Source organism: Cydia pomonella, chromosome 21 (genome assembly GCF_033807575.1).
Source record: "Cydia pomonella isolate Wapato2018A chromosome 21, ilCydPomo1, whole genome shotgun sequence".
In the NCBI taxonomy this organism is placed as follows: Eukaryota; Metazoa; Arthropoda; class Insecta; order Lepidoptera; family Tortricidae; genus Cydia; species Cydia pomonella.
In genome coordinates, this window is record NC_084723.1 from 3,355,226 (window position 1) to 3,379,263 (window position 24,038).

Consider the following 24,038-nt stretch of genomic DNA (forward strand, 5'->3'; position numbering starts at 1 on the left):
AATGTGATGTTTATTGTTCCGATGTAGCCCACAAGATGGCAGAACCTACTATGCACAAGAAAACACGTGACGTGTAAATGTACATGTTTATGGTTCCGATTCAGGCCACAAGATGGCAGACCCTCCAACGCGCACGGTCCCTATAGGGAGCGTAAGGGGCAGCACAGTTGACGTCAGATTTTTGGCGCGAGTTGTAAATGTCAAGTTTATGCAAGATGGCAGGACCTACTATGCTCAAGAAAACGTTCGGTAGATGGCAGCACTCGCTTTGGCGTGAAGTGTCAATGTACATATTTATGGTTCCGATTCAGGCCACAAGGTGGCAGACCCTCCAACGCGCACGGTCGCTATTGAATTATTATAGTTATATATATTTTTTTATACTACGTCGGTGGCTAACAAGCATACGGCCCGCCTGATGGTAAGCAGTCTCCGTAGCCTATGTACGCCTGCAACTCCAGAGGAGTTACATGCGCGTTGCCGACCCTAATTGTGTGCCAAGGGAGGAAAAGTAGAAAATTGCGTGCCGCGTGTAAATATTACCCGAGCCGAAGACGAACGTGGCAAACACGCGGGATGGAATGTCCTACGGTTCCTCCCGTGGTGCGCATACTATTTTTCTGCTCGACGGAGGCGGAAGGCGGCAACTTCGTTTAGCGCAGCGGGAGTAAAATTGACGCTTTCCGCCCGGAGGGCAGAAAAAATATTTTTGTACTCCCCATTGCCGTAACGGAATGATAACTGGCAATATGATGCACGAGGCATTCATATTTTCCATTTCACCTTCATTTGAAAACCCGGAAACGAGGTGGCTAAGAGAAAAGATTGGCTTAAGTGAGTATCATTTGATTACAACAATATAACATTTCAAACTTTCGCGTTTTGGTTTTTTTTTTAATAAATTCATAACCCTCAAACTTTTTGACTTTTCGTCGGGTAGTTACACAAATCTCTGTTTTGACATTTTGCTGGGACATCAGTTATCCGCGACCACGACCAGTGAAACCTGCGTCGTATAGAATCTAAGACCCGGTTTTAACAACAACTTATGACAAGTAAACAAAGCAACCGTTTTTAAATCAAACCAACTGAAATATCGATACAATTTTAGCGTCATACTGACTTTTACAATATTAAAATATCATACTTTTACTTACGCACCCAATTTTGTCACACAGCCTTATATAAACTATTTAAAGACAACGATAGGATTAAACAAGAAATTCAACACATTCTTACTCGACACAATACAATCATTCGTAACAGTTTTAAATAGTTCCGAAAACTTATTCATAGATGGCGTTTTAGAGCTAATACTACCTCTAGCGTCCTTACAGTCTAGACATTTGAGTTCGTAGCCTAGAACTTTTAGGTTTTTAGAGCCTATGTTGAAGTCTAGGTTGGAGAGGACGCCCCGGAACCGGATGCGCTCGTTGGAGTGAAGGAGACGGGTGAAGTTGGTGAAATGGTGGTCGTAGATGAGATCTATTTCCGCTTGGCGCGCTAGTAGACCGGTGGTTTCCATTAGGACTGTTATTTCGTATGTGTATCTGTAAATAAATGTGTGTAGATTATTTCATCAGTTTCTATTATATATCTTTATTTGTTTGTTCGAATATGGTAACAAGGCACGATCTTATGGCTAAATAAATAAATAAATATTATAGGACATTATTACACAAATTGACTAAGTCCCACAGTAAGCTCAATAAGGCTTGTGTTGAGGGTACTTAGACAACGATATATATAATATATAAATATTTATAAATACTTAAATACATAGAAAACACCCATGCCTCAGGAACAAATATGCATGCTCATCACACGAATAAATGCCCTTACCAGGATTTGAACCCGGGACCATCAGCTTCGTAGGCAGGGTCACTACCCACTAGGCCAAACCGGTCGTAAAATTGTACATGCATATTCAACCTGCATGCAGGCATGCAAAGTATTTACACTTCCATTATTATTTAATATGTCATTAGCAAATTCTAAACTAAAAATATAATATTAAAATTAAAATGTCAAACGACTACATAATAAATAGGGGAAAAGAAAAACCTAAATGAGTAACAATTACACTTTCACTATTGTCTAAATTTCTCATGTCAAATACTCCTTAACACTATAAAAACATTTACAGTACATATGGTGCTACTTTACCGTACGAGTGCGAAAATTAGCATATTACGTTACTATGTCGAACATTTAAAGGGCCATATGTACTGTAAAACGTTGTGCGATACATGTGCGAATAGGTAATTCGCAACTCGTATCGATTTAAAACACTCTCTTCGGTCATGTTTAAATTTATCGCCACTCGTTTCGAATTTCCTATTTTTCGCACTTGTATCGTAATGTACTATTGTCTAGCAGCCATTTCGATAATTTAGATTTAAATGAGGTATTATTTTCTAACTTTATGTGGGAACACACTATTGTAAAGGACACATGGTGTAGCAGTTTTTTTTGTAAATGGCTGTTTGGCAGGAAGGCTGATGTAAAAGATTTTGATATTATGCCCGTGTATGTCTAGTACTGAAATCGCAACGATTGACAATATGACAGGGGTTGTTCCTAACGTGGAGACATGCGTCTCTGATATAAATAAATAAAATAAAATAAAATAAATAAATAAATATTATAGGACATTATTACACAAATTGACTAAGTCCCACAGTAAGCTCAATAAGGCTTGTGTTGAGGATACTTAGACAACGATATATATAATATATAAATATTTATAAATACTTAAATACATAGAAAACACCCATGACTCAGGAACAAATATCCATGCTCATCACACGAATAAATGCCCTTACCAGGATTTGAACCCTTTGGCATGTTATTATAGATAATAAAATATGACATTGATGCATCAAGGCGGTTTGGTTACAAAGAGCCTACCGGGAAACGCGAAAATCGAAATTCATCACTCGAATATGCAAGAGTTAGATAACGAAATTTCGATTTTCTGGTTTCACGGTAGACCCTCAGATTGTGATGGATTGTGGTAGTGGCGCCCCCTACGCAGAGTTTCGCGTAATATTTCCTATTTGGCTGTCTCATAGAAATCAGCGGCATCACATCAGCCGGAATGTATGAAATAGACAAATTGTTTTTCGCGATCTGAGCATTGGCCCCATGATGAAAGTTGTTCAGTATGATATACAAAGTCATTACTTAGAGTATGAAAAATGAGTAGAGGTTAAAATTTCACATCGTATATGCTTTGATAAACGAAAATTATTAGCCTAGTTTGCGAAATTAAAGAATTACAAACTTGACATGAAAGGTTGAAAGCTAGATTGAAATATGTAATCTTACAGACATTTTCGGAATTGAAACGTAACAGCCCGTTTCGCTGGCTCGAATTATTAGAATAGTACATTACGATACAAGTGCGAAAGTAGAAAATTCGCAACGAGTGGCAAACACGGCCGAAGGGAGTGTTATAAAACGATACGAGTTGCGATTTACTTTTTTTTATAAGACACAAATAAGAAAAAAATAAAGGTATTATGTTATAAAAATAAAGAGATAAATTTTAATATTGTTGAACTGAATAATATTGTTGAAGTTCAACTCTACATATCGACCGAATTGATTCCGCTCGTGTCAAATCGTTTCAATCGCGCCCAATTGGCTACTTGACAGTTTTTTGTAAATGTCAATCGATCTTGATTTTCCTGAGGATCAAATGTCTATATAGGACTCATGGCATTTAAGCAACACAAAGATCAGAAATGAGAGTTAAAGTCTAACGCTCGCACTCGACGATTGAAACGCTTCTAACAAAATGATAAGGTGATGTGACGTCACATCATATAAGTCTGTCCTAAATGTATGGAAGATCAAGGAAATTGCCATTTTGATCCTGAAATATTGCGTTTATGTGTATAGTTGTTATACAATTTATTTTTCAATATATTGTAAGGAATCGAATGGTACCATTTTCTTTTCTATTCTTGAAAGACAAAAAAAAATTTTTTTTTGAGACTTCGGAGCCGTGTATTTTTTTATAATCTCAACATAATTTTTTAAATTCCACTTTTTTATAAAGGATGGTTCATTTTCTATCCATTTAACTAAATTTTGTTATAATATATTCAACATGTGTCAAGTACCCAATTGTGAAGGTATGTTTACTTAAAAATAAAAAAATATAAATCATCACCAATAGAATCGATTGTATGGCCTTTGCAGATTTAATCGAGAATCTTAAAAAATCGAGTTTGAAAAAGACTATAAAATACGTATTTTCATATCAGATTAACAATCACATCACATCAATTTACAGACCTTGGAATCATCTAGTATCTTTTCCTTTTACTTACTCGTTGAAGCGCTGGTGGCCTAGCGGTAAGAGCTTACGACTTGCAATCCGGAGGTCGCGGGTTCAAAACCCCGCTCATACCAATGAGTATTTCGGAACATATGTACGAAATATCATTTAATATTCACCAGTCGCTTTTCGGTGAAGGAAAACATCGTGAGGAAACCGGACTTATCCCAATAAGGCCTAGTTTACCTTCTGAGTTGAAAGGTCAGATGGCGGTCGCTTTCGTAAAAACTAGTGCCTACGTCAATTCTCGGGATTAGTTGCCAAGCGGACCCCAGGCTCCCATGAGCCGTGGCAAAATGCCGGGACAACGCGAGGAAGAAGGAAGGACTTACTCGTTGAACCTGTTGAGATGGCACATCTTCCCGCTGTGTCGCGCGGCATTCCTCACGAACTGGCATTCCTTCACAGAGCCGTCGCTTTGGCATACACTAGTGTATTCTTCGCCGTAATAACATCTGAAACCATCATTAAATTAAAAAAAAAATTACCTTGATTACGTTCGCCATTTCTCTATCTGAAGGTGGTCTGGAAGAGATCGCTGTTTAGCGATAAGTCCGCCTGTTGTTACCTATATATTTATACCTTTACATACTTTGTACCATTTTTTTTTGTAGTGTGCAATAAAGCATTTTATTATTATTATTATTTTTTTTTTAAATCATTGCAAGCTTTTATCGCTGACTGTACTTTTTTTTCCACAGGCAACTAGTGACCATGGAATTGTAGAATCAGACAATCAACTAATTTAAATTAGTTTAAAACAATTTTATTATACGTTTACAGAAGTGTTTTTTTTTTTCATTTATTTTCAAAAAGGTATGGTACATTTTAAACTTATGTTAGGCTTGAGATACACTTGTAAGTTTTACTTACGTAAGTAAGGACAAAGCTATTTGTTAGAATGAGATAGTAATATTCATCTCTCACTCTGTAGTATAGCTGTGTCCCTACTTACCTAAGTAAAACTTACAAGTGTACCTCAGGCCTTAGGTTCGCCAAACTTACGTTTAATGGCGAAATGAGGCACTCATTTTCAGCGTCAGTACCTTAATCTAAATTATATGATTAACTTATAATACTTATTATGTATATGATTAAGTGGTTCAAAGTGGTGAGTACGAATAGGTATCGAGATGCGACTCTTGATTGACCATTTGTGACTTGTTTAATAATTCCGGAAAAAATGCCGGCAACGAAGCGAAGTCCGACCGATTGGTGACAGATTTTAACCTTCTCATAGCCCTCCCAGTTGACGTGAGCTCCCTCTAACGAGGAGCACTTCATCTGTGTGGCCGCCATGTTGGATTCTGAACTAGTCTGTTCAATTTGCCAGTTGGAAAAGGCACGAAATTCAAAATTCCTACGCACGATCCAACCTTCGAGCCTACGTTTGTGACGATGTTTAGTGAAAGGTCCCACCTTGTCGATTCAAGTTTCTGAGTTACGGGAAATTTAGTGAAGTCGGGAAAAATTTACCGGATTTCGAATTTTGCAAAAAAAAAAAACAGAACATCATACATAACACACTCCAATGAAATTTGATTGCATATTCAAAATTACTATGGATGATTTAACCTTAGCGCCTACATTTTTCATATTTCCCGCCTTTTTCATCTAAAAGAATGCTTCGTACTATAATATTTACCCAAATAACTCTTGTAAGAACGTCGGCAACCACGAAGCCAAGTCCCACCGATTGGTGACAGATTTTAACCTTCTCATAGCCCTCCCAGTTGACGTGAGCTCCGTCCAACACGGAGCACTTCATCTGTGTGGCCGCCATGTTGGGTCCTGAACTAGTCTGTTCAATTTGCCAGTTGGAAAAGGCGCGAAATTCAAAATTACTACGCAAGATCGAACCTTCGAGCCTACATTTGTAACGATGTTTAGTGAAAGGTCCCACCTTGTCGATTCAAGTTCCTAAGTTACGGGAAATTTAGTAAAAACGGGTAAAACTGACCGGAAATAAATTTTTGGCAAAAAATCATATAACATACTCCAATGAAGCTCTGATTTTGGTTGCGAATTCAAAATTACTATAGCTGAAAATAACCTTAGCGCCTACATTTTTAAATTTTACCACCTTTTTACTAACAAATTGGTTGGTTAAAGTAATTTTACCTAAATAACTCTTGTAAGAACGTCGGCAACCACGAAGCGAAGTCGTCCCACCGATTGGAGACAGATTTCAAGCGAACTTCTTTAACATAGCCCTCCCAGTTGACGTGCGCTCCGTCCAACACGGAGCACTTCATCTGTGTGGCCGCCATGTTGGATTCTAGCCAGGATGGCGAATTACCTGTAATGAAAAAACGATAATACTTAGTCTAGTTAAGTGTGCTATAGATAGATAAAAAATGAACTAGTAAATAGACTAGTATTTTTATATAATTTTGGTGTTTTACGATCCTTTTGTAAAATTCTTATTATTAAGTTTGTCATATCTATAATAATTCAATGTTTTTTGAGAAAAATAATAACTGCATCAATAAATTGCTCTGATATTTAGATTAAGATGATATTTGTAAAATTTGACGATTTAAAAGTGCTTGTTGCTAGGCCTATTTGAATAAAGAATATATTGACTTTGAACCATCTGATTAGGTTCTGTTTGCTGTAGCCACGAAATAATTTCGTGCGCTTTTAATGAGTTTAAATTAGGCAATCTCGTATGATGGAAGTGCATTTCACACAATACGTGAATACGTAGTTGACGTATTGTGTGAACGTGACGTAGTGACGTACCATCAGCCGTAAAAGTGCATGGCGACTTTATGAATGAATTCATTCATATTTTTTGCAATTTCGCAGCTCATTGTACACCTCTCATAGTATTCACATTTCCTCAACCAAAACTTATTACCTATGATTTATTTAGATACAATGTTTCAACTGTAACTTACATTGCGTATAATAGTCCTCCCAGTTCACATGGTATGCACTATCCTCGTACTCAAAGTCACTCTTGAGGAGGTTCTTAATAGCAGCCTTGTCGCCCAGCATCTGTACCAGGCCGGAGGGCAGAGCCTCGTCTTGGATGGTCGAGAACTGGTTGCCGAAGTATATGAGGGTGACGAGGCCGAATAGGAGCTGGGAAGAAATACTATTTTTATAGCTATATAGGTATTACAGAAAATCACTAGACCCTACTCATAGTGTTGTGTTGCTGCCGGTGAGTAAGGTTGCCAGACCTCAACGAGGGGCGGGAGGGGTATTAGGGTCGGCAACGCGCATGTAACTCCTCTGGAGTTGCAGGCGTACATAGGCTACGGAGACTGTTTACCATCAGGCGGGCCGTATGCTTGTTGGCCAACGACGTAGTATAAAAAAAAAAAGAAATAGAGGTGTATTGTCAAAGAAAACTTTGTAGCGACGTAAATTTACTGCCATCTTTCGACACATACATAAAACTTTTAGAACGCCATTTAACTTTGATCCTTATTCTTTAACTGATACGAGTTAAATTTGTTAAATATCATAAAGTGCCAAGTGGCGCCATCTAATAGATCAAAGGCCAAAGCTATAGCAGCATCGTTTCGAGCGATGGCGCCATAACCTTTAGGTTGTGCCCGGTAAGATGGCGCCTCTTTCTGATATTTAACAAATTGAACACATGAAAGAATGAGGATCAAAGTCAAATGGCGTTATAAAAGTTTTATCATGTGTCGAAAGATGGCAGTAAATTTACGTGGCTACAAAGTTTTCTTTGACAATACACCTCTATTTCAAATTCTCTTTGATAAGAGTACCACTTGGAAAGAAAACCAAATTAAAGTACATCAAAAAATAGGTCTCCATTTACAAAATTCCTTTATTTCTGAATACTTTTCGTAACTTAGACAGTATATATCTGAACGTAAAGCAATTACTTAACCCGTTCATGTTTAGGTCATACTGAGCAACTTTTACTATGGGAACAACCCTTAAATCACGAAAAACAAAATAGCTGTTTCATACATTTTGCTGGTCTGATATTGAAATTTCCTATGGAAGAGTAAATTTTTTTTCGCGGTTTGGGGTTGGACTCGTAGTAAAAGTTGGTCAGTAACGGGTTTAAGCAATTGCTTTACGTTCAAATACATACTGTTTACACCCGCTTTAGAGAATGAAAATTGAATTAATCTTTTTAACGCAACGATTATTTAATATAACACGCCATAGTTTAAGTTTATTCAATTGCGTGAATTTTATTTTAAGTGTAAAATTACTATTAGAAGTATTAGAACAAATTATATTATTTTCAGTAAGAAATGCATATTGATGGAAAAAATCGACCTGACCCCGGTGGCCGAGTGGCTCAGGCCGACAGCAGGACGCTGGTTTGATTCCAGCCCGGGGCACCGGAGGCCTTGGTCACTTTTTTCTTAGCATACCACATTTATTTCAGTTCATAACTGTAAAATTATCAGCTATTTATTGCCAGCGTTGGCGGTCAATGACTTAATAATTGGTCGAAATTTCGTTTGGATTATTTGTACTGTAATATTTGTTAATATAAAAATTAAGATATTAATGTGACAAACATAATGATGACAATTTAATGTAATTCATAATGACATAATAATATAATATGTAATTAAATATTTGACTGAATATAATATTAGAGTGTATAATCACACGAAAATAGAATTACATATGATATGAATAATAACACTATTAGCACGTAAGGTGTATCTGTAAGTGCTGGTATGTATGTATAACAACAATAAACTATAAACAATAAACTATAAAATAAATAAATAAAATAAGCCTTTATTGCTGTTCTACAGTGATAACAATATTAGGTTTTTCTTTTCCGACGACTGAGTTTTGTAACAACAGCTTGTCTTTCGACAAAGGCCTCCTCTAAAGAGTTCCATTTCTCCCTATCTCTTGCGAGTCTCGTCCATCCTGGGCCGGCCACTTTCCTGAGGTCATCTTCCCAGCGTTTCCATTGGCCACCCTGGTTCCTTTCACAACCTATTGGGCACCATTCTGTTATCTTCCTAGTCCATTTATCAGTTTTTTCTCTTATCATGTGTCCTGCCCACTTCCATTTTAGTGTTTTACATACTTTGTTCGCATCTTTGAATTTGGTGATACCTTTAATTTTGTTTAATTTTATTTTATCTATTTTTAGATAGATAGAAATAGATAAACTATAGATTAATATAGAAAATCTAAATTAAATACATACCTGAAATGGCGTCACGAATTTCTTCGTAGCCTCCATCTTAGCCAACAAACAAGTTGCAACCAAACTAACCAAAAACCCGACTACTATCGACGCCGCGTAGAACATTCTAGACATCGTTATATACTGCATACACGCAAATATAGGCAACGTTAGCGTAATAACCCCAATTAAAGGTAAACACAGGAACGAACATACCAGTCCTAATGTGCCTCGGATAAGACCATATGTGGTACAACCATGGGAACATATTATGAACATCTGCAGCCAACTTAACGTCACACAATGGGGTAGGGTATATTTGAAAAATCCTTGCCAATTACTCCTTTTAGCCATAAATATTAATATAACAGGTATAAGTAGAGAGAAGAACATTCGAGCGTTCAAGCAAAATTCAATGCTATTCCCAAGGATATAGAAAGGATAATTAGAAATATGGAGATCTAAAAACCGCCATCCTTGATGGACTACTGTATCTTTTTCATATGGATATTTCGCTAAAACATTTATACCGAAAGACAGTAACGCTAAGAGATCCGGGTAACGGCCACCATTTCTACCAAAAGATAGTAAAGATAGAAACATTAGAGAGAATGACAGCACGCAAAATTCAGAAAAAGGTACCCATTGTGTAGCAATAAAAGGATATAGGAATAAATTTATAAATAACGCTAAGAAAAACTGCAGAAACGGTCCCAAATTATTCCTAACAAACAAATTCTCAGATTCATCCGGTTGGAGATTTCCATCACTGTATCTCAGGAATAATCCGGACCATTTGCGAAAATCGATAAACTGTCGTTTAGCGTGAAACATTTTGAATGTACATATTACCATCGCTATAAAACTAATGTAATATACAACCAGTGGTACCAAATGATATAAGCTATCGGTACTAACAGATAGATATGCAATTAAAATTAAAGACAATTCAATATTGGACAGTCTAAACGTGAAGGAACCAAAGTAATATAATAATTTCAAGTATAAAACTTTTATGAAGACTATGGGGTGAAGGAACGCTTGATGTAGGAGGGGAACGTGGTCTAGAGATTTGACACTAGGGTCTGTCAGAGTTAGCTCGTAGCTGACGAGAGGCAGTTCGCCTTGACAGTAGTCAACGGCCGCTGTCACGAGGTTGTCAACTGTCAAGTTGCGGATTACTGCGTTGTTGCAGGGGTCTTCGTAATCTGAAAGGAAAAGAGTGATTTTCGAAAAAGGAAAAAAAAATTGCTGATCTGATCTCTTTTCGGCTCAGTTTCGGTAATTATGTTTGTAGCTGTTTATTATTTAATGTATTTTAGTCATTTTATTCTTTTATATTTTAATTGTATTTTGTAATGTGTCATACGGGTTGCTATACCTGAAATAAATTATTTTTATCTATTTAATGAGGGTTACTTAAATATATAGAAAATACCCATAACTTAAGAACAAATATCCGTCCTTACAACACGAATAAATGCCCTTACCAGAACCCGGGACCATCGGATTCATAGGCAGGGTCTCTACCCACTAGGCCAGACCGATCGTCGGTGGTATCGTTTCTTGCTATGATGATTTATGAATAAAGCAGAGGACGCTTTCCATACAGATTCTCGTACATTTACCTGCCTGTTGCTATCTTTATTGCACGCGCATAATTATATCGCTGTCCCGCCCATGGTACCAGTTGTTGATGTTAATGGGTGCGAGCGGGACAGCAATATAATTATACACGTGCAATAGAGATAGCAACAGGCGGGTCCATGTACGATGGTAGAAATATCGTTTGCCAGAAATAATTTTGGCATAATATTAATTTGCAGAATTTATTTTCGCATAATATTATTTGGCAGAAAACCCTAACCGAAATGCGAAATGACTACTATGGCAAAAATATATTTCTGCGAAAGTATCATTCGAATTAAAGTTTATCTGCGATACGTGTCATGCGAAGTGTATTTCTGACAAATAACATTCTGCCAGATGAGGGTAACCCAATAATAAATTTCCGTCTATGGTGGAATTTCCACGCTGTTATTACAAAATTTGTGCAGATTTATTCCATTTGGTTACCTTCGTCAGCGATGGGGTGCGTCCTGATGGTTCCATTGGGGACGTCTCCGTCGCCGTGCTGTGAGGGCTCTAAGGCATGTCCGCCGTCCAACGCGGGTGCCTCTTCTGTAAAAACAATAATTTGTTATACAATGTATGTGTTTAGGGTCGGCAACGCGCATGTAACACCTCTGGAGTTGCAGGCGTCCTTAGGCTACGGTGACTGCTTACCATCAGTCGGGCCGTATGCTTGCTTGCCACCGTCGTGGTATAAAAAAAAAACAATGTAAGTTAATTCTTGAATGAATCTTCTTCTTTTCCTTCCTCGCGTTGCCCCGGCATTTTTGCCAGCCTCGGGTCCGCTTGGCAACTAATCCCGAGAATTGGCGTAGACACTAGTTTTTACGAAAGCGACTGCCATCTGACCTTCCAACCCAGAGGGTTAAATTAGGCCTTATTGGGATTAGTCCGGTTTCCTCACGATGTTTTCCTTTATCGAAAAGCGACTGGTAAATAAGGCCCTTAAGGCACACACTCTTATAAATAAGGCCCCTAAGACACAATCTACGGGCCTACGCTAGCTGGCGCGGGTGCACGGAGCGGACGAGCGGGTTAACGAAAAATAGTATGAGCGACGCTAACTGAAGCGGACGCGTGCGGCGGATTTCACCTACAAATAGCACCCGGGCGTCCGCGTCAGCTAGCGTAGGCCCTTAGGGGCCTTATTAGATAAAAATAAACCATTGATTATCCCCAAACTGGAGTTAATTAGAATACCGGTTTCTTTGAGAAAGTTACTTAATTTAAGCTCAGGAATGCACCCTTGACATTAAAGGTCTTTAAAAAACACCGTGTATTGCGTCTCGAGCTAGGGAAAGTCTTCGAAATCAAAGAAGCATGCAGTTCAGGAAAGTAGAATTTCAAGGCATGAAAGGCAAAAATGAACTTAGCCGCTGAACGAAACGAAAGTTACACTACGAAAAACAAACTTTAATATTGCCAGTGGAAAGAATTTTGCTGCGCGCAGAGCTATAATGTACATTTCCTTTTTTTTAAGGATTACCAACAGATAATACATCTTACATGCTCTTAAATCTATATGACAATCAGGACTGATGCTTATCTAATTATAGGTAACCACATCTTATATAAGTGTCTTCTACCAGTGAACATGCAGTAATCTTACGGTTAAATTAATTAGAACCAGTACATTACATTAACTAATGACTAGGATGATGGTAAATAGTTGATAGCAATTATTAACTACTTATATACAAATATTTTTTTATTATTCATAGAAAAATAACGAGATTTTTTCCAAGTGAAATCGTACCTGGCGAGTCATCGTCGGTACTGTCATCCTTCTGAAGCGTGGTGTTGCAGATTTCTCGGATGCGTCTTTCCAACTGTGCCGTCGTTATGTACTCCTCGCCGTTTGACAAACTGCAGCAAGAAGTTAGCGTGATTAAAGTGTTATTTCTCTTTATACTTGATTTGTCCCGGACACTAAATTAAAAGTACGAATCTTACTTTTTAATAACTGGGTTAAAAAGGTGAGCCCAGAACCCTAAACAACCCTAAATACTTTGTTCAATAAATTATTTGTATTAGAGTATTTAGTTAGCCATCAAAATTAAACACACATATTGGAACAATGAAAAGTAAAGCGCTTGTAAGGAACCAGGCGCACTTCTCGAAACTTCCACAAGTATATCAAGTGCGAAGGCCGAAGACCGAGAGTGCTCAAACATAGAATAATAATATAATGATAACAGATAAAGATATTTTATTATTCAAGTAGGCATATTATAATGCGCTTATGAACGTCAAATAAAGCTACACCGGCTCTAACCCTACACCTCTGACCCGAGATGATTTAAATCCCCCCCTCAATTGGAGGAGGGTATCCCAATAAGGACCGGCAAGAAACTCGGCGGGACACATCTTTTCAAAACATTACATTTTATAATTAACATGCATTAAATAAGAAAGAAAATACAATTCAGATAACTATACACATGCTGACATTATTTCTGTAACTGTAACTATTTATAATATTTTCTACCTTAATGACGACCCGTTCTTGGTGAATTTATTTATACAATTGAAATTTAAAAACTTTAGTCATTTTATATGAATTATTAATTGTCATATGTTTTTCCTATTTATATAAAGTAAGACAAACTGACAATCACAATATAAATTCCTAAGAATTTACCACGCGTAGTTTTAAGTGAAATTGTATATTGTGAGATAAATAAATCATATCATATCATATAGAAATCATGCAATAACATAAGTACCTAAATGCACAGGCCGAAGGCAGAGCTCCGCTCACGACCCTATGCACACAAGTAAGCGCATTTAAACGAGGCCGAAGGCCGAGCTGCGGGAAGCTCTCGGAGGTATGACTTTCAAGCTGCATTTCAGTATCAAAAAGTTACAAACATTGGCGAAACAATTTCTTACCAGTTTTGGTACAACCAACTTACTTACTAAACTAGGCGATATAAATCTCGAAAATTAGGATCACAAGGGTAAACTCGAGAATAGAAAGAGCACCTGCGTGTATCACAACAAAAAATGGTCTCACCTCGCAAAAAGATCTCTAGCAGCTTTTCTCGCTACGGTCTCCTGCCGGCTTGCTGCGAGGCAAGATTTGGCGCGGACTATCGCTGCGCTATCTTCCTCTATCACACCGCTGCGGATGCACCTAAGAAAGAGACAAACGATATAGTCAAAAATATGTACACTTATTACGATCCCATTACCACCTTGACAGATTTGTTAGACTCCCGCAGACACGCCCAGGTGCACTGTGTGAGAGAACTTGTGAATCCTTGTATTAAGGTCGACAACGCGCTTGTGAGACCACTTAAATTGCAAGCGTCTATATGCAGAAGTGGCCGCCGACCATCAGGCGGGACATACGCTTGTTTGTCAACACGATATCTTTATAAAGATGGATTACAACAAAAAGGTGTAGACCAGGATTATACTTAAATGTTAATAAAAGGATACCAAACATATCTTACACTTTAGATTGAAGTTCATCGCGGACTTTTTCGAAATTACGTTTCCAGTTCTCAAAGTAAATTGAATCATTCATTTATATAACATAATAACATTAGAAAAGATAAATAAATCTGTCCGCCGGTCTCTTTTTTTGAGACTATGTTAGACCGATTTAAGTATATCTATGAATAATTCATAGAGCATAGATTATGTAATATACCAAAAGGATTTCTTTTTCTAAACGTTAAGAAAATTGATAAAAAAAAGTAGGAGGCAGTTTTAATTGATACAAATCTTAACCTCCGTGAACAGGAGAGACAACTTTTATATCCCCAAATGGATTTAAAAATAATTTCAGTATTGATCAGTGTGATGGATGACAGAATGACGAAGATTTAAAAAAAAATCGTTTTAATCGCGATTTTACTAATAAAAACTTGAAATATATAGGTACTTTTACGGGACTGAACAGTGTACACTACTAGAAATTATCACCACGAAGAAAACACGTCTATCGCGTAAAAGGAGTAAGTAAAAATAAACAAACTACTGCCTACAGGAATGTTTGTATGTTTGTATTAGTGTTCAGCTAACAACAACAAACTTACCTCATACTATTGTAGCTCAGTCACATGGAATTTGTTTAATATCTGTGTTTATACATCGCTCGGTCATTTTTGATTACGAGTTTTGAAGTTTTGACTTTGACATTATTTATATTTTTTATTAGCTACCAGTATTAGCATGACGTTTAAAAGATTATCTACAGGTTTTTATCTATAACTATAGGTAATGCCAGCTCCACACGTAACTATACCAGGGATCGGAAACCGGTATTTTTTGTATGGGAACGAAAACGGTATTTTTTCGTTCTTTGTTAATTATTTCATTTCTAATTGGGCAATCTCATAATACGAAGTCGTTATCTAAAAACACAACCGAGTCCTATATTTGGAATATAAAATAAACCGAAATATATGTTTATTTCAAAGTTTTTCCAAAAAACCGGTTCAGATCCCTGAACTATACAGGGCGTCCCAAGACTATGGGACATCAAGGGAAAGTATCTTAAATATAAGACATAGGATGTTTTGCTAAAAGGAGACTTTATTTTATTTTCAAAACTGAGTAATACTGCATTCAAAGATTTAAAAAAAATAAGTTACTTTTCTGGAAATGAACCGAGTCAAATGTGAAAAAAAAAACATCCGTATTTTTTTTATGCCAATCGAAAGAATGCATAAAAAATAAGTCATCTCAGAAATATGATATCGCAAAAGGAATGAATAGAGTAAAATTTTTGATTAAAATTCCAAGATTCGGTTTAATTCCCAGAAAAAGTAAGCAATTTTCGGTATCGTCTTGGCTCGTCTCAATCGTTTTTTGTCAAGTTCTTAAATTCGTCCCTTTCTGCTTTCGTCACCCATTCTTCATTCGTCACTTTCGTGGGTCGGCTATTTCTTATTCCGGCTCATTTCGGTATTCGTCAACATCTTCTTTAGGCATGTTCGATGTTTGTCTATGTTGTTTTCAGACTCAATCGTTATTCGTAAATTCGTTGTTGGACCTTTTCCGTTTTTGACAAGTTCTTAATTCATCTCATTCTGCATTCGTCACTTTCACTGGTAATCTTTGTCATCTTTGGTCATATTTTATGTTTGTCTTTTCCTAGCCTAAACAAGAAACGTCATGTCTTCATTTACTGATACATATCGAACGAGATTAGAGTCAGACCAAGATAAGTTGGCAGCAATTTTGACAGCCCAGACAGTGCAAGTATTATTTTAAATGTCACATTTCTATGAAATTATGACGTTTACTTACCAATTGCACAGGCTAGGCTATCAAAATCTTTGCCAACTTAGCTTGGTCTGACTCTTATAGAGAATGTGTCCAACAAAGAAATATATAAATTCCAAAAGAGGCGAAATAAGAAAAATACCAACTTAGAATAATACCAAAAACGACAGGACAAATAACAAAAAACAACATCGAACATGCCCAAAGATGTTGACGAATACCAAAATGACCCGGAATAAGAAATAGACACAACAAAGATTATCAAAGATGATATGGACGACTCACGAAAGTGACGAATGAAGAATGGGTGACGAAAGCAACACAGGACGAATTTAAGAACTTGACAAAAAACGATTGAGACGAGCCAAGACGATGATAATATCCAATTTTAAATTTTTTTTTTAGAAATTCTTTGAATGCAAATTACTTACTATTAAAAATAAAATAAAGTCTTCTTTCAGCAAAATATCCTATCTACGATACTTTCATACGACACCTTTCAAAACAACACAACATGATCCCAGTGTCACATAATTCATTAGAGATACAAAAGATCTCACAGACCTTACGGATCCAGCTGCCCGTAAGCTTCGCGGGGACTGCACCGAAAATTTTAAACGCTTGATAAAAAAAAAAAAAAAATATATATATATATATTGGAACTGCCACCGATGAACGATAGTCTACAACGATTTGTCAGTACACGATCGATAAATTTGCGCAAATCGGTTTGCACAGATTAATCGCTCCGATATATAGTTACGCGTGTAGCCGGCATAAGATACTTTAATCACAATTTAACCCCTTGGGTCAGAATGCAGTATGACAATATTAATTCTAAATTTAAAACCTCAAGTTTATTTTTCGGTTGGCATAATTTGATTCCTAGACATAAAGAGGTTAATTTAGCAGAGAGATGTCTCCAATTGAACAACAGTAACGCTTGATTAAGGCGTAGTAAGAACTCTAAGTGTTATGTATACCAATGATGTTGGCGTATGCCTGACTCTCATGAAATTCTGTGAGCATGTTCTTAAATTATATTATACGTTTTTTTTGTCAATCAATTAGTTATTGGAAATTTAGAAAATGGCGTACATTTATGTTTAGTTTACCTGCGCAACATCCTCCTGGCCTCAGGGTGGGCTTGCTCCGTGGCACAGATCAGCCATTCTAAGGCCTGCTTGAAGTTTGACACCTTATCAGCTTCAAGTTCTGAAGAAAAAGTCTTAGGATACAAGTGTGTCTCTTATCCCATCTTATGTTAATACAGATTTGATTTCTATTAATTTTATTAAAAAATAAGAATAAGTTAGACAAGCACAATTCATTTTCTACTCAACACTGAGGAGTTTGTTAAGATGGGTCTGGATACAGACTTTATCAGTTACGGCAACTACCTGCTTTACAAATAATAATAATAAGACTCTGCTAATAGAATAGACCGATCGCAGCGTCGGACCGTGCTCGTTGACGTCTAGAAGGACAAGGAGATAACCGCCATGTGGGATGTTGACTCGACGATCAATGATCCGATAGTCGTGTCAGTAAACGGTCTCATAGCGAAGAGTCTCGAAGAGGGTTAGATGCAGAAGGCGGTAATCTTGGACACGGCGCGTATAGTACGTCGGTTCCTCTCTCGCGGCCCTGACCACCGGCGGCACCCTAGGTTAGTTTTATTTATTGTTTATATGTTTTTTGTATTAGTTTTGTATTTTATTTTTATATCCATACTTTAAACCCCTAGCCTAAGATGAAAGATAAATAAAGAGAATAAGAGAATTGCAGCTTTCATTGATTCGACACATACCACATTTTTCCTCCAACAGTTGTTTAGCAAGAACTACTTGTGACTCAGCACAGCCGTCCTCGGCCAACTGGTTCCGGAGCCTTCTGAGGGATCCTTGTGGACCATCTGAAACAAATTAAATAGCAAAAAGTACTCATTTCTTTATAGCTAATATCTAAAGTTCTTCTACTTCACACTCTATGGCTACTAAACTCTCATCTTTTATTACATGGAATTCTGACAGCTGTCATAATTTGACGTTTCAGGCATAGTAAACATTTTTTTACTCCACATATTATTGACAATTATTTTCATATGATGTTTTATTGCATGAACTCTTATTTGACTGAAAAATTTCAAAGTAGGCAGTTCCCATCAACGAAATTACTCAACAAACTATAACACATATAACAAAAATAACACAGACAAAGGAGAGCAAACAGATTCGCATATTCAAATTGCAAACATGTGTGATGTAAAAAAAATTGTTTGAAATGGAGGGTAGATGTAAGAGAAATACTCTCACGGCTCGGCCATGACATCTTGCGTCGGCAGCAGCGAAGATCAGCGGTCATAGAGTGTAGTGGGATGGAGCACAGCTACCCGACCTTTCATGCCTTTTGTTTAAAACGAGACGAGATAGAACAAATTATAAAAAATATAATTTTAGACCGTTTAGAGTCATTACAATGATACCAGTAACAATTATTTATCATCCTAGAAAAATCCCTTATATTTTCTCATGTCCAAATAGTGCACTAAAAAATTACCCTATCTTTGTTTTTTTATGAATTGTAAGTAAAAATAATCACATCAAAATGAATTTCCAATATTTTATTTTGGCTTGTAATTGTCACCACACATTTAAGGATTATTTATCTGCCTGGTATCAGTAAGAAACGTCAGAATTCCACACAATAAAAAACCAAGGTAGTAGTTCTCGTATTTGTACTTTTGTCTTGTGTTTCACTGACACAGTAAGAGACGAAGGGCTTAGCTCCATTTGCTCTCCCCACCTTCTGTAAGTAAAGTATTTGTACAAATGTGAGAGCTATAAGCAACAAAAGAGCTCGTGGACTATCTCTCCTTATAGACCGTCTTCTCAATCTACATTGACCCTAAAGCCAAAAATCATCTCTGTAATAGGGTCATAAAAATAGCAGAGTTAATAGAAACATTTCAGAAAAAAACACATAAGAAATATCTACTATATTGAGGGCTCAAAAATATTTTTTGACAATACTCTCAGGTGCCAGCAATGTCATCATGTGGTTTAAAATTGTGTTGCATTGTTGCATCTTTTGCATTTTTAGGAACCAAAGAGATGCCTTAGTAAGTGGTATAGCCTCCTAAGACCCTAAGTACAAATTTTTGTACATGTTCCAAAATCTATTTTGAACTTTTATTATGTAACTAAGGGTTCCAAATTCAAAAAACAAATTATTGGTTCTGGGTCTCAGGAGGATAGTAGCATAAGTTTGCAGGGATTCTGTATGTCCTAATAATATATTTGATGGTGACAGTACCCATACTACAATTCAATTCTTAATTAAAATTAAGGCTGAAGCAATATCTAGATTTTCTAAATTTCAGCTCAATAATTTAGATTTACCTATAACAAATAAATGTTTCAATGTATTATAATTACTGTTGAAAGAATTTACTAAACTGTAGTTTTAATTTCAGATTAAGAAGGTTATTAAAGTCAATGCAGAATAATCTAGACTTAAGACCTCCATACAAGGTCACTGTTTTGGTCAATAATTTTGAAAATTAGTCATGATAAAATGCTGCTTGTATTAGAGATTAAAATAAAGAAGGCCTGTGTTGCGTTTCAGAAGAATCAAAACAAGTTGTTTCTTAAATTCACAAAATTGAAACATTTTCTACTTACCATGAATATTCCAACGTTTTCGACCCGGTGGCATTACTGAACACTAAATATTATTTTTTCAGCCCCGTAAATAGTATAAATATTCATTAAAATGAGTTTTACAAATATAAACACTTTTAAATTATCAACAAAATATTCCGATGTTTTGATTCCGTCACACGAACACGCCAATTTTTATTTTGAATGTCAAAATCAGACATTCGCGACCTACGTTCAATTTATGCATTTTGTACTTTCAAACATTTTGTTTGAAACTTTTGAGCTACTTAAGATCAAAATGAATTATTTGAAATGTACTAATCTTAATTAACAAACACGTATATTAAAATGACTGAGCTTATTAGGTGAAAGATGTTTTACTCCTACGCGATACGCCTACGTACTACGTATAACAAAATAGACGTGAAGGAAATGGTTCTGAGAAAGAATTAAAATTAGAAACACCCTAAAATACAAAAATATCCCCACTTTCGGCATCCTGTGTGGGATTGTCAAGTTGTTTGTTTCTGTTTTTAGTTTTTCGGCATTTCGTCACTTTTAGTTTGACATTTTCTTACAATAAAGAAACTAAACGCTAATCGCCTGGGAAGACCTTCCCACATTATTACAGTACGATGTATAAGATTGATGCAGATACGGCAACATGACGCAACCTTATTTATATTTTTTGTTTAATTTTGAAAATATTATCATTATCACAATAAAATAATGCAATGACTAATTAAATTATGTTTGTATTTTATCTCTAGTTTCTCTAACCTGATCCAAAAAAGCAAATAGGAGGGAGGGTTAAAGTTAAACAAGGTTTCCAAGCAAGCAAGGTTTTCAATCCGTTATGTTGGTTAGATGAACTTTACATCTTATTTGTTTTATTACTGATTACGAAGATCAATAACTTCAAACGTCAATGTCATTCCTAAATTCTGTCAAAAAAAAGCATTGAAGTGCGACCATCGACTCGGTGGTCTCGGTTTACGTATAACGAAATACCAAATATGCGTGTGAATCTGAATATTGTGAAATAAAAGTAGATACTAAACTAAACCCATAACTTAATTTATCGTCACTAAAATGTTGACTCCACGGTTCAAATTAACACAGGATGACAACCACGTGTATATCACCGTGCATGCACCATATACAAACATTGGAGACACGGAAATCGACGTCGATGGTGAGAATTTTCTATTCGTATCCAGCCCTTACTTCTTGCGCCTTCGTCTCCCTGGCAGGATCATCGAAAATGACCACTCCAAAGGCTCGTACACTTGCGATTCGGGAGATTTTCTTCTCACGTTTGACAAAGAAAATCCCGGTGAAAATTTCGAGAATTTAGACATGATTACTAGTTTACTTGCTCCTAGAGACATTCCTGACCTTAATCCTGATTTAGTGGAAGTTCTTGAGGAGGATGGCATCACAATTGATGATAGTGTCGATCATGATAATGGCAACAATTACGCATATGGTTTTGCAGATAAAATAACTACTGAATTTCATGAAATTGGTAGTGAGTTTCCTCAAATATTTGAGCTTAAAAACCCTGAAACTGTGCCTAAAGATGAGCGAAATGGTTTACGAGTAGAATATGAAGATGGTAAATTTTCATCTGACCATTATTTAGCAGATTTCTTTGATGAAGAACTGATTGGTCCGTATTTAACAGGGAAATTGTATTGGAATAATCCAGATTTTGATACAGATGCCGACTTCAATGAACAAGAAGTAGCTATTCTTAAGGAATTGCCAAATAAGCACTATCTGTTCAATAAAAATGAGCACAGGCAGGTTTTGCTTGGACTAGTTGATATTTTGTATGGTTATTGTTACGACAAAAGGACAACTATGAATGACAGTAATGTTGAGTCAAGCTGGACTATAAATAAGCTATCATCAACCTTAAGCTGGTTTTGCTCATTTAACGAAATGAAGCAAGTGTTAATAGCTTGCTACAGAAGGGCACTCATCTTCCCAATTTTCAGAAACTTTGAACTTTGCAATAAAGTGAAAAACGATCTTGTGTCACTATTCCGTAAGGGTAAGAAATTTATAATCAAATGTATGATTGAAATTCACCAAATGTTTAACAATAGTAATGATGCCCGTTACATATTAAACCAACTATACATAAAGGATTATTTGGTATTTCTACAAAAATGTAGGAGCGAGGAGTTTACGGAGCTATTCAATAACATAGTTAATGTTGAAATAATGAAACGTGACTTAGGTCTGGAGCTAAAAGAGTTAGAGGCAGCAGCACACATGGTCCAGCAGGATGAGATAGATGTATTGGAGAATGAGATGGCAATACGCATGGCATCTATGTCATTACTAGGCTTGAACAAAAATAATGAAAATTACGATGATGGAAGTGACGATGACAGTGACTCATCATCATCATCATCATCTGACTCGAGCAGCAGTGACTCCTCTGAGAATCCATCGGACCTGGACTCTGATGATGATCCGTCCTGACTCTACTTCGACTCCTAGGAGTTATACGGCCAAGGCCTTTAAGGCCTTGCCCTACAAAAGACTGAATAGATAAGATACAGTGAAGGGATACCGAATGTAGGAAAGTTGTTTAGAGACATTTGCCATAGTGAATATTTTACATAGTCCTTGAAAACACAAATAATTGTTAAGGTGCATAATGTTTCAGTGTTATAGTAAGACAATATATATTTTTTTTTTAAGCAATAAAAATATTTACCAAAAACTGATATGGGCCTAAAATTTTGATGTTGCCTAATGACTCTCATACAAAACTATTACTTTTGAACCAAAATTATAGTATTGTAACATTTTTTTTCCTAGAAACTCCAAAGCATCGATAAAAAACAGATAAAAAAAAATCACAAAACTAAACCTTTACATACAAAAGGCACTTTCACTGCAGAGAGGCATTCTCTACCAGTCAATGCTAGAAGTATTGGTGCACTACGTTTTTATACTACAAACATTTGAAAATATGTTTCTATATTTTTGTATCTTGAATTGATGTCAAACATCAGCTAAATTAGTTCATTTTCTTCCCATATATGTTTAAAAGTGTCCTATACTGATATCTAAATATAATTAATAGTAAATTGTGCAACGAGGGGGGTAAGTGAAATTTTGGATACGAGGGTGAATTAAAGACCCGAGTTTGCAATATTCTTACCCCCGGAGTTACACACAATGTTTTTCATCACACTTGCGAAGAAAAAACTAAATTTTAAACGAAATAATTCTTAAATACGGTGACATATCAAACATTCGTCCGCCATTTTGTAATTTCTTGACAGGTTAGCATCGAGGGCAAAGACCAATTCGGCATTCAGCCACGATTGAAAATTATGTAAAAATATTTTAAACGGCTGTTAAATCAATCAAATTATTTAATTTTAAACATAAACAAAAATATTTAATTATAAATGTCAGTTAAAAGTTAAACTCATTTATGCTACGTGGTTTGTATAAATAAGTGGCATAATAAAAAAAAGCTATAACTCCCTAGGGGCTTACAGCTTTTTTTTTCACAATCCATAACTCCCCCGGGCACAAAATAGGCCTTTGTCCTTCAGTACACCTGCATGAAATAAGATTTTTTTCAAGCAAGTGTGATGAAAAATACATGTACAGTCACGCTCCGTAATTGTTTGAGCCATTTAGGGTTCTAGCTACAACATTGATTTAAATAATAATACACACTATTTACAAAACTATTATATATACCTACTCAATTGTAAAAACCTATGAATATTTTCTGTAAATTTACTTAATACAACTACTTATGTGCTGTTATTAATCGTAGGCGTAGTATAATCGAATGTACTATGGAAAATAAATGTTTAAATCGAAAAAAATCGTTTTCCTGGAACTATATTATTTACCATCACGCTAATAAGGACCTTTACGTAGAGGTGGTTCCCACTTGTCGGATGTCGGGCCCGGATTTTAATCGGATGTCCCAGATGTAGGCAAATCGGTGTCAGGCAAG

The 24,038-nt window shown here is 36.2% G+C and overlaps 2 protein-coding genes across 3 annotated transcripts; one reads left to right on the plus strand and one right to left on the minus strand.

The window, feature by feature from the left end:
* Positions 1-1,045: 1,045 nt before the first annotated feature.
* LOC133529558 (wolframin) lies at positions 1,046-20,525 on the minus strand. 2 transcript variants are annotated; one of them, XM_061867302.1, is made up of 11 exons: positions 20,057-20,525; positions 18,184-18,288; positions 17,489-17,588; positions 14,152-14,271; positions 12,892-13,001; positions 11,580-11,684; positions 9,525-10,711; positions 7,252-7,438; positions 6,470-6,647; positions 4,681-4,803; positions 1,046-1,550 (listed from the first exon to the last, which is right to left on the minus strand). In XM_061867302.1, the coding sequence occupies exons 1-11, from the start codon at positions 20,088-20,090 to the stop codon at positions 1,190-1,192; spliced, it is 2,610 nt and encodes an 869-aa protein (XP_061723286.1). In that variant the 5' UTR covers positions 20,091-20,525; the 3' UTR covers positions 1,046-1,189. The 2 variants fall into 2 exon arrangements, with proteins under 2 accessions (XP_061723286.1, XP_061723287.1); XM_061867303.1 differs by lacking the exons at positions 17,489-17,588; positions 18,184-18,288; positions 20,057-20,525 and adding an exon at positions 15,182-15,266.
* A 346-nt stretch (positions 20,526-20,871) lies between these two features.
* LOC133529614 (protein SHQ1 homolog) lies at positions 20,872-22,779 on the plus strand. Its single transcript, XM_061867369.1, has one exon. It carries the CDS (start codon positions 21,128-21,130, stop codon positions 22,529-22,531), a length of 1,404 nt encoding a protein of 467 aa, XP_061723353.1. The 5' UTR covers positions 20,872-21,127; the 3' UTR covers positions 22,532-22,779.
* The last annotated feature ends 1,259 nt before the right edge of the window (positions 22,780-24,038 follow it).

Excerpts from the sequence above, each read along its gene's own strand:
- LOC133529558 (XM_061867302.1), bottom strand. The coding sequence starts at position 20,090 with ATGCCACCGGGTCGAAAACGTTGGAATATTCATG. Across the intron at positions 6,648-7,251 it reads GGAGGACTATTATACGCAAT|GTAATTCGCCATCCTGGCTA; the intron begins GTAAGTTACAGT and ends TTTTCATTACAG. Across the intron at positions 4,804-6,469 it reads TTCTTACAAGAGTTATTTAG|ATGTTATTACGGCGAAGAAT; the intron begins GTAAAATTACTT and ends TGATGGTTTCAG.
- LOC133529614 (XM_061867369.1), top strand. The coding sequence starts at position 21,128 with ATGTTGACTCCACGGTTCAAATTAACACAGGATGACAACCACGTGTAT.